Source organism: Alnus glutinosa, chromosome 8 (assembly GCF_958979055.1).
Source record: "Alnus glutinosa chromosome 8, dhAlnGlut1.1, whole genome shotgun sequence".
NCBI classification, from domain to species: Eukaryota; Viridiplantae; Streptophyta; class Magnoliopsida; order Fagales; family Betulaceae; genus Alnus; species Alnus glutinosa.
In genome coordinates this window covers 11,081,263-11,100,406 of record NC_084893.1, presented here as the reverse complement: position 1 = coordinate 11,100,406, position 19,144 = coordinate 11,081,263, and the positions used below count along the sequence as shown (strand labels likewise).

At 36.2% G+C, this 19,144-nt stretch overlaps 1 protein-coding gene across 1 annotated transcript in view; it reads right to left on the bottom strand.

The window, feature by feature from the left end:
• The window catches only part of LOC133874794 (ATP-dependent zinc metalloprotease FTSH 12, chloroplastic), a 32,411-nt gene that overhangs the window by 12,034 nt on the left and 1,233 nt on the right, over positions 1-19,144 (bottom strand). The window contains exons 2-14 of the mRNA XM_062312653.1: positions 17,718-17,902; positions 16,864-17,090; positions 15,804-16,081; positions 14,723-14,800; positions 14,346-14,588; positions 14,122-14,262; positions 13,846-14,013; positions 9,184-9,296; positions 7,704-7,920; positions 4,169-4,240; positions 958-1,077; positions 747-863; positions 476-652 (exon numbers count right to left, since the gene is read on the bottom strand). Of these exons, the coding sequence (XP_062168637.1) occupies positions 476-652; positions 747-863; positions 958-1,077; positions 4,169-4,240; positions 7,704-7,920; positions 9,184-9,296; positions 13,846-14,013; positions 14,122-14,262; positions 14,346-14,588; positions 14,723-14,800; positions 15,804-16,081; positions 16,864-17,090; positions 17,718-17,902 (2,136 nt within the window). The remainder of the gene's footprint in view (positions 1-475; positions 653-746; positions 864-957; positions 1,078-4,168; positions 4,241-7,703; positions 7,921-9,183; positions 9,297-13,845; positions 14,014-14,121; positions 14,263-14,345; positions 14,589-14,722; positions 14,801-15,803; positions 16,082-16,863; positions 17,091-17,717; positions 17,903-19,144) is intronic.

The window sequence follows — 19,144 nt, the reverse complement described above, 5'->3', positions numbered from 1 at the left end:
TTATTCATCTAACATTTATTTGAAACAATATTTCAATGATTTCTCTTTCATCTCTCTTTCTCTTAGCATTTAATTTAAATAATATTTTATCCTAAAATCATCAAACATTAACATAGCTGCGGTAAATCCCAAGGATCTATTCTTTTGAATTTATAGATAGGTGCTCTCTTTTTTCTTTGAATTAAGGGCTTCATGTATACGTCCTGTGTACTATGGGTTGCGCCCCTTTGCGCTTTTTGAATATACTTTACTTATCAAAAAAAAAACCCCAAGGATCTATGCTCCTAAGTGTTGTAGTTTGCATAAACAGTTTAGACAGAAAAGGTGGAGGCCATTGTTCTGTTACAATAGCCTACCACACATCTTATCATATAGGTTTGGGGGAACATCACAATGATGAAAATACCCCCAAACCCTAATGACTCACAAATCCTAATAACTCTTCTAACACTAAGTTATGCACAACTATGATTACCTTCGTTATCTTCTCTAGATCATCCCTTCCTCCATCAGTAATGTCATCGCCAAACACAACACGTTCTGCACAACGCCCACCATGAGCTACCACCATTTGCATTTTCATGTAGCCAAAGGTTGTATAACCTTGGTCTACCATATCTTCTCGGGGATAGAACACAGATATTGCGGTTTCCTGTTCATGTTAAATAACTTCATCATAAGGCAACTCCTCCAACATAACTTAATAGCATCTACTAGAATTCCATTTCTATAGCCAGAAATTTCACCTTGCCACCAGGCAGGAGCTGAGAAAATGCATGCCAATCAAATCGAGGAAACAAATGAGCTAATAGTATGTGACCAGCTTCATGTACAGCCAACAGTCTCTTCTTCTCAAAAGACACCTGTTACAAATAACACATACTATATGATCAAAATAATTGTACATAAAACTTTTTCTTTAACAAGCACCAACAGAAATCAATATAAGAAACATACACTTTGTTCGCATTTCTGCTGCTCTTCCTCTGTGAGAAGTACGCCCATACCCTCAAGCAATTGTTTATCTAGCACATCAACCATGTCTTGCTGATAGATCTTGGAGTGTCCTTTCCTCACCTGCAACCAAAAATTATTTTTGTTTAAGAAAAATGGAAGGGAACCTACCCTTCAACTCATAGTTGTTGCTGAATGCATGAAAGATGACTAAAGGATGTGCCAGAGTTAAGAGTTCAATTTAAAGAGTAAAATAGTCACAAAAATAATAAACATGACAGACATCAGTTTTAGACAGTCTTACATTAGATTCCAATCAGCAATGAACCGCTTCAAGATAATAAGATGTTCACCGAGTATACTCTAAAGGAAAGGGTTCAGATTGTGAAACAGGATTCAGAATGAAAATGTCAGAGCATCAGCACATATGCATGTGCAAAATCTGAACCCTTTCCTTTAGACAAGCAAATCAGGTAAAATCACCTTGAAGATCAAAACTAGCTAGAAGCCTAGTTGAAAGGTACGCACTTTCCGGAATTAAAAGAGAAACAAAAGACCGCATTCGGGACCTTAGATAGAAGCTAAAAGGTAAAGAAAGCAAGTGATGCACGTGTGATTTCTTCATATAAAGCAATAGCAACAGTTACCAAACACCTGAAAAAGGTAATGACTACAGCAATGGGTAATTCCCTTTTTGGCACCAGGTAGTCCCCATCATGAAATCCTTGCGTTGACATCTCTCTCTCTCTCTCTCTCTCTCTCTCAGTGCACGCGCTGGGGGGGTGGGGGTGTGAGTGTGTGTGTGTGTGTGTGTGTATAAGATGAAAATAAAAAATAAAAATCCATTTGTTTCATAATGTTGTGAACAATTACTTGTGCCTTAAGATCTTGATTGGGCTGAATAACATTTCAAAAGGATATTGGGAGAGATAAGGATCCTAATGGTTTGGCCACGACTCTCAGCGCGTGAGGATAAGTATTGGCACGTGAGATTGGGATTAGAGGTGTATCATTGCAATTCTGGTTGTTTTAGTTTATCTAAAGTGAGAGATGGGATACTTGGGATTTTTCTATGTGGAAGCTAAATCATTTGAGATTCATTTTGAGATCGGTGTTGGTGGCACACGGTTAACATAGAGTAGCAGAGGAACCTTCAGAGTAGTGATCCTGGGAAGGCTGAGGACTTTGATGGAGGCATTTCTAAAAGGATGGGGGTTGAGCAAGTTTTACAGGACCAATTGAGTGGGCAATACAGTGTATATCTTGCAGCAGTGAGGCAATAATCATGGAAGATTTTTGGAGTTATCAAAATATGGTGGTGGAGGGCAGCAGAGCTTCGTGATTTTACCGGAGGGGAGAGAAGGAAGTGGATGGGCTAATTGCCTGTCGCAGATGAGACGGCTGGAAAAGTATTATGAGAAGAAAGATGCTGGGGGGAACAAAAATGGGGAGAAGCAGGGAGTTCTCTAGAAATAAGTCAGTGACAAATATGGAAATTCTTGGAAGGAGACAAATCACTGGACGGAGATCATGCGGGTAAAGGGGGAGAGGACGCGTTGACAAAGCCTGTTCTAGAAAGGGATTTAAACTTGCAACCGTTGAAGAATATGTTGATATCGATTAAAAATGAAGCCGAGAGGTGGTTGGGTCTATTCGAAATGGGGCCGAGGGGATGGAAGGACCAGTAGAAAATAAATTAAAGGAGATGAAAGAGTGATGGTGTCTGAAGAGAGAAGATTTTAGTGATGGGCTGACAGGAGGATGGGTTTATATAGAATAAGGAAGTGGGCTCGAAGGGGAAAATGGGTAAGGAGAGAGTATCAAAGCCCAGACATCAAATGGAAAAACCGACGGGATGGAGGCAAATAATATCTCGGTGTACAGTCATCGAGTTTAGCCTAAGCCGGTAGGCCAGAGGGGTGTGATGGAGGGGGTGATGGGCTCGACGGTGGGGACTTACCGAAGTACGGAGACGACAACAGTGAAGGTTGTTTTTGACCTAGAGGGTGCTGATGTAGTCAATGGGAGCAAGCGTGGTTTCGTCGTCAGCATGGCATCGGCTTCTTTGGCCCTGAGCTTGAAGCCCGATATGGTGGAAGAAAATAAGGGGCCTATGGCAGAGAAGGCCGGAAGAGCACAAAACAGGTGGAGGTGAGAATAGTGTAGTTGGGGAGTCATCTTTGGCTTTGCTTTCTCGTTTTCAAGAGGGTTAGGGAGACGTTGTGGAGGGGGTCAAGAGTGGCTGGGTATTAAAGGGGGGGTAGTTTTGGTGGGGGATTGAGACAGTGTGTTGCAGAGAATCGGGTGGAAGTGAATGGGTCGGGGGAAATGCGGAAGTGTTTGGACTCTGAGCAGAGGGTGGTGTATGAGTTGGGTAACCAGATTTTATATCAAGGGGAAGAAGGAGATCAGCTTTCTGGGTCTGCACTAGCTATTGTGGAGAATGAGGAGGAAGTATGGGGATTCGTGGGTAGCGGATAGGTTATGTTGTGGGGTTGTGGGTGATACTGCAATGGAAGTGGTGTCTTGTACAGAAGAGGAAGTAGGCGAAATGAGATGTTGGACATTCATCCACTAGCGGTAATTGGCGAAAAATGAGGGTCTTATTCAGTGTCCCAGATTGGGTGGAAAGGATAAAAAAAAATTTGTCATGTAGTTGGATTGTCTTGTGAAGGCTTTGAGGATAAACTTATGGCTTTGTTCACTACAATTGAAGCTAGTTGACCTCAAAGTGGGGTGGGTAGTGTCACAGACTTGAGTGAAAAATCTGTGAATGTATGTTCGGTGAATTATGATGTTAAGGGAGGTAAATCTAAAAGAGTAACAGACAAGGGGAGGGGTGGTAAATGATATTTATGAAACCTAAAATCATATCATGGAATGTGAGAGGCCTGAATGACAATGAGAAAAGAATGGGGATTACAGGGCTTCTAAGGGAGTAGAAAGCTGATATTGTGGATTTGCAAGAGACAAAAATGGAGGTTATTAATAGGGAGGTGGTTCGTAGTGCATTCATGTGGATTGGTTGTATTTGGGGTCGAGAGGGGCATCAGGAGGAATTCTGTTAATGTGGGATAGGCAAGGGGTGGAGAAGATTGAGGAATGTGTAGGGAGGTTTGTGGTAGCGTGTTCTTTCAGATGTGAAAGTTTAACTTACCGAATACAGGTACAAGGGATTAACTATCTCAATAAATAATATGAAAGTTTAACTTACCGACATTATTGCTGCTTCATTGACAAGATTACGGATATCTGCCCCAGAAAACCCAACAGTACGGAAGACAAGCTGTAGAGTGGAAAGAAAAAGAGATTACAGGAAGCCAAAAACTAAATTAAACCTTCAGCTGTACAATGAGAACTACAAAAATAAGAGCTAAATATGAAGGGCTAAACAATCAGTGTATATTTCATCTAGGAACACTAAAAAGCAGAATGAGACTACAATCTACCCAAAAAAAAAAAAAAAAACCAAAGAGAATGAGATTAATAACGTGGAAAACATAAAAAAGCACAATCTAACATGGTTTTCCCGGGGAGCAATTAGCATCACCATTTTTGGCCAATGGTCCAATAATGAAATGCTAAAAAGACCAACAATGACAAGAGCAACCCAATCACTAAAAATGCTCAAGACAGTGACATTGAATGAACAATATTTACAAGAAACTGCATCCTCAAGCTGATAAATATGCACTTTCAGATCTTGATATATTTTACCGTTTAGAAGAAAGCAGAGAGTTTTTCAAAATGACAACAAAACATTGATACAATTTCTCATATGCTCTATAGGCGGACATCAATGCAGCCATCACATCATGTTGAGCTCCATCAAAGATTAAAAGTAGATATCAGGCTTTTTCTATAAATTTTCTAGCACTTTTAAGATAGACCTACTTCCTATATTTCTCTTTTCTCTATTAATTCATTAAAGATCCAACATTAACTTGATTCATGTCCATCCAATTCACTTAAATCCTTATTATAACCTCTACATCTTTTGTTTGGTGAGAATTTTAATATAACCTCCACATCTTAAGAAGTTTTTTTTTTTTTTTTTTTTTTTAATAAGTAAAGTTTATTTCAAAAAGCGCAGAGAGGCGCAACATATAGTACACAGGATGTATACATGATACCCCTAATTTAAAGAAAAAAGAAAGCACCTATCTAGAAAATCAGAATAAAAACACTCAGACATAGACTGTAGTTTCACTCTCCACATAAACAAAGTTTGTATCACCAACTTTTTCAAGTTAATCAAACCAGTCTCACAATCTTCAAAATTGCGTGCATTTCATTCCCTCCATACACACCACATCAAACACAAAGGAGTTATTTGCCAAATTGGTATCAACGTCCGATTGCCCTTTTGTCCCCTCTAACTCCCTAACATATCTTTCACCGATCGCGACATTACCCACACCACACCAAATAGCTACAGGATTGTTCTCCAACACTTTGTAGCAACCATACAATGTAGGAACAAATGATCAATGGGCTCTCCAGAACTCTTACAAATATAGCACCACTCCATCACAATAATGTTCCTCTTTCGTAAATTGTCCAAAGTTAGAATTTTTCCTAAAGTCGCCGTCCATACAAAGAAATCCACTCTCAGGGGAACCTTAACTTTCCAAATACTTTTCTACGGAAATGAAGACTATATAGGACTAGATAAAACCTTATAGTAAGACTTTACTTCAGAGGATTTTCTTCGCCCTGGAATCTAACAAATTTTATCCTCTCCTTCACACCTAACTTGAAGAGAATACAACATCTCAAAAATCTACTAACCTCTTCTACCTCCCAATCATGTACAAGTCAAATAAACAAAACATTCCACAGAATTGTGCCATTTTGTCTCTGCATATTCTCCTCCACCCGCATCCTTGCCACATGCAATAAGAAACAGCTCTGGAAAAAGAGTCTTCAAAGGTAACACCCCACACCACACATCATGCCAAAACAAGACTTTCGAACCATCCCCGACCTCATATCTCACATGAACTGCAAAAGCATCTCATCCCCTCCTTACTCCTACTCCAAAAGAACCCCCAACCTCCTTAGAGCACCAACCACCCCTCATACTTCCATATTTGATAGCCACCACCTTTCTCCAAAGAGCATCCATTTCCAAAGCAAACCTCCATAGCCATTTACCCATCAAAGCTCTATTAAACCAAAGTAGTTAAATATAAAATCCATGTAATTCTAAAAGATAAACCTTATAAACACATAGGCAGTTCTGAGTTAAATCTGAAGACTACTTACAGAGTTAGGGCCTATGGATGGCCCAAGTTCTCCCTGAACCAGTGTAAGAATCAATAGAGAGAGAGTAGAAAGAAGCATGAAAGAGTGGAAAACAGGAAAGACCACATGAACAACTCTTTGCTAAAACCAAGCAGCAACTGTGACCATCCACATGGCTAGATTACGAAATAGCGACCATCACAATATAGAAATAGAGAAAGCTGGAATTGGCACCAACCACATAATGGTGAGGTCCAAGGAGTTAAGTGTCTTTAACTTGGGACTATGTGTGTGTGTGTGTGTGTGTGTGTGTGTTTGTAACTATATGGATATATTTATATCCAAAATTATTTTTCATTTGTTTGCCTGTGACTAAATGTATTCATGTTGATTACAGAATAAAACTACCATTAATTTTCCTGCTCACAGAATTTTTGGCAGCCAGAATCAGAAGCATAACATCACAAAATGTTGGTATAGGTCACAGTAGGCCAACAATACAAAGTTACAATCTCTGCGGCTCCTCACTAGATCAAAACAATGAATTGCGTTCACATTAGAGTTGGCATATACGTAGAAATCTTTTCCCTTGTGCTAAAAAAGCAAACTTGGTGTTTTATGGGGAATTCAACAATGATTTAGGAGACTTGTCCTTAAGAAGATATAGCAAAAGAGAAGATAGCATGGCGGTAGAAAGAGCATGGAGTAGCATAATCAATCGGGCATTTGCTTGTAGCTTTGTGGGCAAAGAAACTAGCTTATATGCTTATGAAAGTTATGGACTCGAGCATGATAACAGGTAAGGAAATAATGTTTTCCATTCTTAATAGCGAAAGTTTTTTTTTTTTTTTCTCTTTCTGAAGCTCTTAATATTGACATAATTTTTTTTGAAAACCATTGCGCATTCCAAAAATAGTAACATGGAATCCTTATGCACTAGGAAATTGAGGCCAAATAGATACCATTAAAGTGTCCTACACCTACTGCAGCTTCATGGCTCATTAAGCCATAATGACAAAACACCAATATAATAAGCAGCTGTTTTAATGCTACTCCATGTTCTTTCTCAGACCCATGTGTTCTCAACAAGCATACTTTAAACCATAAAACTAATTCCTACGCCTATATAGTAGGTAACTGCACGTCCATAAACAAGTTGTAATCTATACACATTTTGGAAGTTAACATGTCACTTTCCATGTGAAAGCAGAGTCCACTTCACTGCACCAAGGAGCAGACAACTGCAGATTTTGCAAATGCCTCCACTATCCATTGTAATCATAGCCCCCAGCCCTCGCTTTTCAAATCCAGCTTATCAAAAATCAAGTAAGCCAAAAAAAAAAAGAGGTAGCAGCTTCTAAAATTAACATAAATTTATCAAGACAATAGGAGAACATTACAAAGATGACTAGTGCGTGTGTATGTGGAGAGAGAGAGCACAAACTGATTAACTTTGCTTATTATATGTATCACCTTTTAAACAATAAACACCAACCACTTACTTTTTCAAAGTCGACATCTTCTGCAAGTTGCTTTCCTGCACTATGCACGCCGAAAATTTGCACTCGTTGCTTTGCATCAGGCAGACCAATGTACAAACGACGGTCAATACGTCCACTGCGAACAAACTCAAGGTCCAATTCATCTGGCCTATTGGTAGCACAGATGAATATCACAGCTTGTCTGAGTGAGAACCGATCAACACCAGTTTTTTCCTTCCTATATACATAATAAATCGATGAACATACTTATCAAAAAATAAAATAAATAAATCGCTGAACATGAAAATTAATATAACAAGAAAAATAATACCCAAAAAAAGATAGCTCAAATTAGAATGAAAAGTCAACAGCACAAGAAATTATAACACACTTTTTCTAAATTAATTTCCCTATAGAATTCCCTGGGAACTTCTACACTATAGAATCATGACCAAATAACTCTTTCCCATGGAGCCATCAACTAAAGGCAAAAACATTTTTCTCTCAATTTTGGGGGGAAGGAAATGCATATCAACGTAGGGTTCCTTTATGATTCACTAGGGTTCAAATAAGATAATTGTTGTAAAACAGGAGGCAATTTGTGATAGAACATATTATGGTTACAGCAACTAAACAAGAAACTAGTGGATCTAGCATCCTTAAGGCTTAGTATTTGTTATTTCAACATAAAGTAGCCAACAAATCTTTAAATATTCTACAACTAATGAGATTTAATCAGTGCACGAATTCGTCTTTCATAAACCAGAATCTTAAGCAACCATAACAGACAGATAACTATTTGTCATGGATTGTCAAGGTCACCTGATATGCAAGGATTATTCAACCTACAGTATTGATTTTCTTTGCAAAAGATGAAGAATCCTTGAAAAAACAACAACAAAAAAGGGGGGGGAAAGAAAGAAAGAAAGAAAGAAGAAAGAGACGAAGAAATACAAGTTACTCCACATTCTTCAAAACAAGAAGCTACATCCAAAAGCAAAAGAGGAATTACACTAAGATACAAGAAACAAACAGACCCATCAAAAACATAACCACCACCAAGAAAAATGAAACGCCTGATATGGTATCTCCTCTCTTAGTCAATAAACTCCAATTTCTCATTAGATGACTGACCACCTAAACTCTCATCCGAAGGATGTAGAGAAGCAAACACCCATAAAGAAAACTTCTGGGGCCTCTAATGATAGCAGAGTTAACTTCAATCATTACTGAGGTAAAACCCATTCTGGAAGCCTCCTTTATAGGCATTCAATATGGGCTAGAACCCAGGTTGTATTAGCATACTATACTGGATGCATAGAGTAAAATAAGCATAACCTACCCCTAACGGTCCTTCCAAAATACCATCTGACAAGAGTTTCCAAGAAAACTAGTTTCTGATCGGTCTCTTTTTTCTTTTTCTTTTTTGATAAATTTCTGAATGACGTTTAGAAGTATTGTGTAGTAAAAGACACGAAATGGGTTAAACTAATACACTTACTCCCCATCAAGCTGTGTAATCAGCGCCTCAAATGTTGCCCTTCTTCGAGGATCTTTTCTTGCATGCCTTCCAGCAATAGCATCAATTTCATCAACAAATACAAAAGAAGGAGCCTGCACAAAGCATATTTAATCAGTATGATCTTTTTTTTCTATATAAGTAATGACATATCATAAATAAAGTGTAGAGGGCGCAACCCTAATACACAAGGAGTATACAATAGAACCCTTAATAGGAAGAAAGAAGAGAACATATATTCAAAAAATCTGCAAAAGTAAAAACACTCGAGCTACGATGTGCCACTATCCATATATTTAACATGTTAAGCAAAAGTTTTTGTAACACTAACACCAATGTCTCTACGTCTTCAAAGTGCCGAGTATTCCTCTCACGCCAAAGACACCACATTAAACACAACGGAACTAGCCTCCAAACTTCCTTAGCTGGACCGCACCCAAACAAATCACCCCAACCAGTCAACAAATTTTTTTTTATAAGTAAATTTAATCTTATTGAAAGCGTAAGGCACTCCTAAGTACACTGGAAGTATACAGAAGGAAATATCTAGCTAGGAATGGAAAAATGGACAAAGAAATTGGCAAAACTAATCGACAGTGGGAACAAAAAAGCCATCGTCCAAAGATACAAAGTATGAAAAAACGTAGCTAAAATATCCTCTATGGAACTCTCCAAATCCTCAAAACACCTAGGATTTCTTTCCTTCAACCACAAGGCTCGTGATTTTCAAGAGTTAACTGTAACACTTGAATTAGTCATTAACTCATCAAGATGTATCATAATTGATACGTCTAAAATACGGATATCACGCCCCTGTAGCACTAAATATCAATTCAACATAATAGGAATGCAGTTTCCCATGAACAAGTTAGAAATGCCCCAAATTTTTAAGTCATTTCATGCATGAATTATTTGGCACGGAAACCAGTATCTATTAGGGTTTATGCTCTAAAATCCAATTTCTATTGTATGATGTTTTACTTTATTAAATAAAGTTGTTTATTTGCTGAATTATTTCAAGAACATTGGCCATATTACTGTTTACATGTATGCATTAATTGATTATTATTTATCATATATGCGTAAGTCCTTCGGGTATATTGAATATGGTCTGAGGTGTATTAATAAGATTATCACACAGAAAATCTCAAAACCATAAACCTTGTAACTTATAAATAGTAGTTCGTAGTCGGTAATGAAATTGGGCATTCCATTTGATAAAACTATAGTCCTATCAATCATGATCATGTAAAATGGAGACTTTTGATTAATGTGTTGGTGATGATACAATGCATTGAACGGACCAAGTGAGTTGTTAATTCTATGATTTTCCCAAGAACTTTTACTTTGTGTAGGTTATATAGAGGGTGAGTTTGGTATTTGGATATTATTCGCATGAATGGTTTGGCCAATCATGAATGATTGATTGTGAGACCGTGTAAATGGAACTTATTCTTAAATGAATGAAGAGATAACAAAACAATTCATTCATTTATATTAAGAAATGTTTATGCAATAAGAGTAGGGGTTGATCAACTGAGTATTCTACTTTCTTATTAGAGTCCCCTCTAGGGAATGCACTAAGTTTAGATGTATACATAGGCAAAGCCATGTACAATGAATGATGCAAGCACGACTTGGGGAGAAATTTTTTTTTTACCTACTTTTAACAAGTAAATTATCTACTCCATCTAACTAGTTCCAGGTTCGAATCCTGGGCAACCCATTATCATTATAATATCCAAATTATATATATATGTATATATATATATAAGTAAAAAAGTTTATAAAAAGCGTAAAGGCGCCCCTATATATAATATCTAAATTATATATATATACCGGAATTTGATATTCTTCTATTCTTATATAAGATTGGACTCTCAATCCTAAAGGGAATGTGCACTCAAATGTGAAGTAGAGGTCACTATGATACATTTAGGAGTGAGATATTTCATAATCTCGATGTGTTGAGTGATCACACGTAGCATTGTAAGAACACTACTCCTCAAGATGGAATCCATAATCCTTTGATTTAACCAAAACGACATGAAATATCCCCTTAAGATAGATTTAATGGAATTAATTATTCTAAATCTCTGACAGAAGTGTTTTAATAAAGAATCACTAAAACTTTACGTACTGAATGAAATGAGATTTCAAATAGAACAAAAATAATCAAGGGATTAAATTAGGTACTCAAAGATCAAGAGGTAGTGAATTAAAGTGACAGTTATTTTATGAATTTAATTCGACTACAAATTATTTCATGGAGAGGTCAACTACAAAATATAAGAAGTTATTGAGAGTATTTGAGTAATAAAAAGTAAATACTAGAGTGCAATTACAATTATTTAGTAAAATTAATTGTAATTTAATAGTAACCAAAGACAAGGACAAGTCATAAGATGACAAGTGTCCTAGGCCTATTGGAGCTAGTTTTATTTTCCCTCTAAAGTCCTTCCTCAAGCTAATTATTACACTTATTGGGCTTGACCTAATTACACATGCTTTTCCCTTGGATGGCCGTGTATGTGGTAGCATGGAGGCTAGGTTTTCCAAGTCCTTTTATGACAAGAAAACCAAGTACTAATTTAAAGGGAGCTTGTGTAGGCATTAGAGCCGACACTCTTGGTCTCTTAATCAAAATTTAAGAGAATGTTTAGATGTCTCAAAACCCTAACCCTACACGTTTTTTGTGAGAAGGAGCAAGAGAACCAAATCAGCCCCTTGTTCCTAGTGGTAGCCAACTTGCTTGGTGAGGTTCTTCCATTGCTATTTTTTTTGTTTTGGATGATCCTTTGCCATGTTTTCTTGATGCTATTCAAGGGATTTTTCCGCTGTGTTTTAAACATATAATCCGAACAGCAACTCCCTACAGGGGATGGAACCAGACATGCAGTGAGCTACACTACCAAGCCTCATAAATAGCTTATCATTGCACGGCATTTCATACAGTACTCAACAGGGGTGAAGTGGAATTTAAAGCCAAAGCAAAAAAATGGAAGAAAGAAACGTATAACTTAGGAACAGAAAGTAAGAATAAAAAGAGAAGAATGATGTATCCTTCTGACACGAAGATAAGAAATGAAAAGAGAAAAGAAAAGAAGAGAAAGAAAAGGTGTAAAGCTTTAATTCACAATATAATAAATAGGATACACAAATTTGCCCCTAAAAGAACAAGGGTCTCAAACAATATCACCTCACATGGAAGTATTTTCTAAGATCCTAATAATTAGTTGCAACCTGGCCTATGAGTCAGCTTCCAAGTTAGCTGACCTAAGGAACCGATATTACCATCCTGAACCTGTAATACACTCCCAGAATCTCTTAAACAAAAGAATATTATCCCCTGGAACCCAAATTACCATCTCGAACCTATCTCTTCACCAACACAAAAAAAAAAAAAAAAAAAAAAAAAAAAAAAAAAACACCCTAATTCAATAAATCAGAGAACCCCATGGGACCTGGTGTTATAATGCAGCTTGTGTACAAGTACTACTTTCAAATATTTCCCCATGCTGACAGGAGAGTTATGATTGAGACAGGGGTATTCATGTCTTTCACATGAATAGAATTAAATCATTTAGTTTTTTAAATTTGCAAACTTTACTATTTAACGATGCAATTCATGTCTTTCACATGAATAGAATTAAATCATTTAGTTTTTTAAACTTGCAAACTTTACTATTAGACGATGCAACCTCAATGTTTGTGACGTAAATTCCAAGTTCAAAGGCTCTTAATGAAAATGAAATAGCAGGTATATTAGAGGATAGGAAAATATTTAAACAAATGAAGAACTATGGAAGGATGGGAGAATTTTTTTTTTTATTATTATTAGTTTTTCTTTTATATAAGTAAGCAAAGAAGTTTATAAAAAACGTAAAGGCGCCCCTAAGCATACAGGAAGTATACAAAAAGGACACCAAAACAGGAAAAAAGAGAGTTTTATTATTAGTAACCAAAATATCATTAAAAGGCGCAAGAGGCACAACCCAGGTACATAGAAAGTATACAAGAGATACACACCTAACTAGAAAGAGAAAAAAACAAAAACGTTGAGAAAATCATGAAAACTAAGCAAATTAAGATAGTTTAAAGCAGTGATTCAGTGGTAAAAGTAGTGAGGAAGAAAGATTTTAGTTCCACCACCATCTTCTCGCTGTCTTCAAAACTTCTATTTGAGGTACTTGCAGCTGGTATTTTAAGATATACTAAAAAAATCAAGAATCATATACAAAGAGCCATGAGACCAAACATACACTAAAACTCATTCAAAGCATGAAAGAATACCCCATGTATTGTAAATTTAACACATAAAAGGAATCTGATTATGTTTCCTTTTCTTTTTCTTTTTCTTTTTTAAAGCAAAGAATAATCATATAAGAAAACAAATGACCCAAGTACATAGGACAAATACAAGAGGTCCTAAAAAATTACACCCTAAAGCTTAATAAATCAAGAAATCAATGACTTTTCATTATTAAGTAAGCAAAAGAGCTTAAGAGCATTAGGACTTACGATGTGAAGAAATCCTCAATTTCTTGAGGATCATATTTTAGATGAAAAATTTATTTTACTCATGTTAATAAATGAATTACATGTTATTGCTTTTAAAAAATTAATAAAGAGATTAATTCTTACATTTCTCCTTGCGATAGAAAACATCTCATTGATCCTTGCTGCACCGCTCTTTTCACTATCTGTAAACTCTGCACCAGAAGCAAAAACAAAGGGCAACCCACTTTCCTTTGCAAGTGTCCTTGCAAAGAGTGTTTTTCCTGTTCCAGGAGGTCCAGAAAGAAGCACACCCTGTTGTGCAAAACACCATAAAATAATGTCTTAATATTACTCTTCTCTTTATTAAAACACAGGTCCAATAGAGATGTTTGCATCTTTGATAATACTTAAAAAAGTTACCCGAACAAATTTCACGCCCTTTTCATAATATTGCATGGGGTTTCCCATATAAATCATCAACTCATCGAGAAGATCCCAAACATCACCCCCCAATACTACTTCCTTATACATCGATTTTGTTTCACTGACATCTCCAACAGGCTGCATGAGTACAAGATGTATTAGAATTTGCAAATTTTTATTTGAGAAGGAAGGAAACAACAATTTCAGGGTTAAAGATTTACCAGGATAAAATTTTCTGCATATGCCATATCAAAGAGTTGATTATACTTTTTGTAAAGAAAACGCTTAGAAGTGATGTGCAGAAGCATCACAGACTCCCTTATAAGCCACAATATCAAAATTCCAGGCACTAATGCCATCAAAACTTTCATAAAGTAATGGATCTGACGCTTTTGGAGGAGATCAACTTCAACTCCAGAACTGGAGATAATCTCAAACAAGTAAGGGTCTAAAGGAATATCGACCTATCAAGTGTAACAATATGCAATTAGAAGCCAAGGAATAGTATGTTCTGGATCTGACAGTAACAACTATCAGATTGTAGACAACATCAAAAAAGAAAATAAAAAATAAAAAAATATTTAGATGGCAGACTTACAACATATTCTAATGGGAAGCCTTCTTTCATTGTTACATACAATCTCTTCAAGTCTTCTGTAAAGACTACAGCGGCAACCTGCCCAAAAAGAATTCACAGCATCAGAAACTGCCTACCTCCTGATCCATTTGGATGCATAATGAATATGGCATTATGAAACATTTGGACTGCAAATAAGAATGAAGTTAGAAAGTTTTCTAATAAAGCATTTGAAATGACTCTATTTTACACCATTAGCATCCAATGTGAAAAGGTTGCTCTAAAAGACTGTAAATCTATGGTTCAATTCCATTGCATTATTCTTCTACATTGTGACGTGGCACGGGCTGTTTGGAGTTATTTTTATAGCTTATTCGGGGTGGAGTGGGTTATGCCTAGTAGCATTTTAGATTTATTGAGTGCTTGGGGCACCTTGCTAGGTCGTGGTTCTGCTATCCGTATTTGGAAGCAGGTTTCTTTATGTATTTTGTAGGGCTTGTGGCGTGAGAGAAATACTAGGCTTTTTTAAGATGTGGAGGTTACGGTTGGGACACTTTGTAGAAATGTGCTTAATATGTTATATTTGTGAGTGTCATCACATAACCCGGGTCGTTTGTCGTTTGCTGATTTTTTACTTTCATGTTCGTTTATCTCCTCTGAGTAGGGGCTCTTTTGTATACTTCCTGTGTACTAGGGTTGCGCCCCTTTACGCTATTCGGGTTGCGCCCATTTGCGCTATTTAATGAAATTATTACTTATCAAAAAAAAAATTCCATTGCATTATCACAGTTTATATAATAATGCATTTAGTATTTCAACAAATGAGTTTGGATTAATTGTCTTATCATTTTCTCTGACTACTAATTTTACTCTAAAGGTTGGATTTCAGGGGGGAAGGGGGAAGGAGGAAAGATTCACGCATATGTGCATATGGTCATGCACTTACTTGATTAGATACTAGAGAAATCCAAATGTTAGATAAAATCTCACCAAAAACCAATTGGGGGATAGAGAGAATTGTATTTCATGCAATACCAGCAACAAGACACCAATGAACCCAAAAACTGAGAAAGAACAAAGCAAAGGTGACCAACATTTTTACCTCAGAGCAATCAAGTTTGTGAAGAAAATAAGTGTAAGGAAGTTTAGGACGATAGCGCCACCATCTCTTGGATATCCAGAGTGCTCTACTTCCTTGTGTCTCTGTTACTTTTTCCACCACATCCTTGCGAAGACTGTTTTCAACCTCTTTCATGTCAAACTCAACTACATACTTGGCATTTATGGAATCTAATTGTCCAGCTGACTTTTCCTTTCTGAGGATCTCCTTCCAAGTATGAAGCCTTTCACGCCATGTTTCTCTACTTTCTTGAGCTTCACCTGCCAAACAAGTATGCGAGAAATTGGCTGGTAGGAATCAAACAGTACTCATATACAGGGAGGCCTAGGCAAACTCCCAATCAGCTTCACAAGATTTTACAATATGGCATCCACCATTAGCTTAGCATTATGTTATCTTGAGTGCAGACTACGAATAACATATAGAAATGCAATTCCGTGGACAAGTTTTTAAAGAATCATAGTAGCTTCTTTGTAGAGGGTTTTGAAACTGAAAAGCTATTCTAAGAGGCCAACCTAAACGTCCTAAAAACAAAATGACAAAACATATAACTGGGCTGAATAATGGCCAGCACAAAGATCTCCAATAACTTTCACTAATGGAAACCAATTCCAGTCCTTATTTTTCCCCTTTCTATATTTCCTGTGCAGTCAATTCAGATCACCAAGTCCAGTTGTAATATATTTATCTCTATTACTATATTAATAAAAAATTCTACGGCATTCTATCTACTTTTCAAATCATAATGCCAAAAAATGTGGACATTATCCTCTTCCCGCATAAAATTATTATTCATATGATCTTTCCCAAGATATCGAAAAATTCATGTGTTACAGATTTGTTATGAAATCCTCATAGATATCATCTTAACAAGAATATTTGCTATTAAAACAAACTAAAAACAAATGAATGCAAGATCCAAAAAGTATGAGAGAAAAAAAAAAGAGAGAGAGAGAGAGAGAGAGAGAATATATAATGCAACCTTATCCCAAAGTATACCACATGTTTATGAAACATACATTCACTCCGATACATAACTAACCCGAAATGCCCAAGTCTTCCTTCAGTTCCTTCTTTTCTTCTGCATTCAATTTGATATCACTCTCAATAATTTGTTTCACATTGTCCGGAGTAGGCTCTCGATCATCATCCCATGCATCCTCTCCAACATAAGAACTATCATGAATAAGTGTTCCATCAGGTCCTTCAATAAACTTCTTCATTTTCAGGCCTTTGGGCATTGTCTTCCTCCATATACCCTTCTTAAACCTGCAAAATTATAAGGACAATCAGAGGCTCTGAAATTTAACAAGTACAGCAAAGTGGAAGAAATCCTAAACTTCTTTGTTCTTATTCCTATCCATCACATGCTACTATTTCTCCATGGAGAAATGTCCAACTCTCTTTAAATGTTTGCAGTTGTTAATTTCAAATAGGAGGGGAAACAAGAAGACAAAGAAAGAAAGAAAGCTCTTTGATGGAATAGCTTTGTCTTCTTTTGTTGGACAAAGTTATTAGGGAAATAGCTCATATGACCTCTGTTGGATTACTAAATCAACTGTTACTCTCATTTTTTAAGCCAGTAAGTAAACTACCCAGTGTAATCAGGTGTATTTAAGCTTTCCTGGATCATTAGTGTTTGATTAGAAGCTCTATCATCATCTAGTCAGTGTCTCAGTCAAGTCATAAATCCTAGATTTGATTGAGACCATTATGATGTGAATATTCTTGAGGAAAATAAACCTGAACCGTCATTCAATCAGATGACTTAGTGGATCTTTTTTCTTCTCTATTCATAAAATAATAATAAATTTATCTAACTCTTAACATCATGATATATCATAAGAATATAAATTGATTGATTATATCTGTAGTTAAAGTAAGAAATCTACTTACTTTCTAACATTACTAGGAGATGGCTCAGGAATCAATGCCTCCATATAAGCCTCTGTTAGCTCCTTTCTTTGGCGATTTAGATAAGGAGCTCGAACAGCTATATATATTCTTTGGCAGGAAATTATCACAACAAATATATAGAGAATCAAGGCACCAATTCGTTTGGGCTCCCATGTTTTGAGATCCTTGAGGAAAACAAAGGAGAACAACTATATCATTATCTAGCTTATCATAAAAGTTGCATATAGAATGGTTAAAAATTCTCAAAAAGGAAACTAGGCAAAACTATATGGGTTCAGCTGCATGAGCCATTATTCCACCATCTCAATCTCAGATTTCAATTTTTCCTCTTGTACTTGGAAAGTTCAATTGATGTTCATAAGTTGAGCAAGGTTCAAGACATGAATATACAAGTGCAAAGCAATCCTAAAATTGTTGGAAATCATATATCTTTGAAAGAACACAACATCATAAAAACATATTTGCTCAAAAAAATTAAGAAAAAATGAAAATGAACTGCACGACTATGAAAGGCTTCACAATCACTTTTGCTTCCATCAAAATCTTAATTTTGCTTGGAGAACTTGTTTTAGGTCAGTCATTTATTTATATATCTCTGCTATTTCCTTGAATTTGCTAAATGAACACTTCCTCTCGATCTTACCTGGACTATGTCTTACCCTTTTCACTTACACGCGTAATTGCATCTAACAAATTCGACTCTAGTGCTTCAGCTATCATATTTTTTTATCAACTAATTCAATCTTATTAGAAAGCGCAAAGGGGTACAACCCAAATACACAAGGAGTATACAAGAGGGACATCCAATTAAGGAGAAGAGGAAGAACACAAATCTAGAAATTCTTGAAAATTAGAAAAACAAGAACTGTTGAGAGCAACTATCCATCCATAAACTTCGGGTCAAAGGTTCTGGATATAAACTTCATATCAATTATTAGCCATCTCATGCAATTCGTTGTGGGCAGTTATGAGTAGGAAAAGTTATTTATATAGATCTTTCGAAATTTAACACATTCAATCATTTGCTAATCCAATACAATAAATATATTGGAAATGCAAATTAATTGGAATTTGAGGACCACAATCAAATACATCAGGTTCAAATGTAAAAAAAGAAGAAACTTAACAATAGACCATGGCTCAATTATTTTGAACAGTGAATAGTGCAAGGAAGATTAGAGCTTGTAAAACAAGATAACACAAAAGAAACTGCAAGCGATTGATCTTAGCTTATGTTTTCAAACTTTGGGGGTCTCCCACGAGGGGAATGTGAATGGCTTTTTAGACTATATGGCTCAAATTGACGTGGAGCAGCGTCAAGAGGCTTCAGTCTCCACTTCTAAGTTTAAAGGGAGTCGTGAAGTGAAGAACTTAGAGTGCAAGATTAATTATGATGCCAAGAGTTT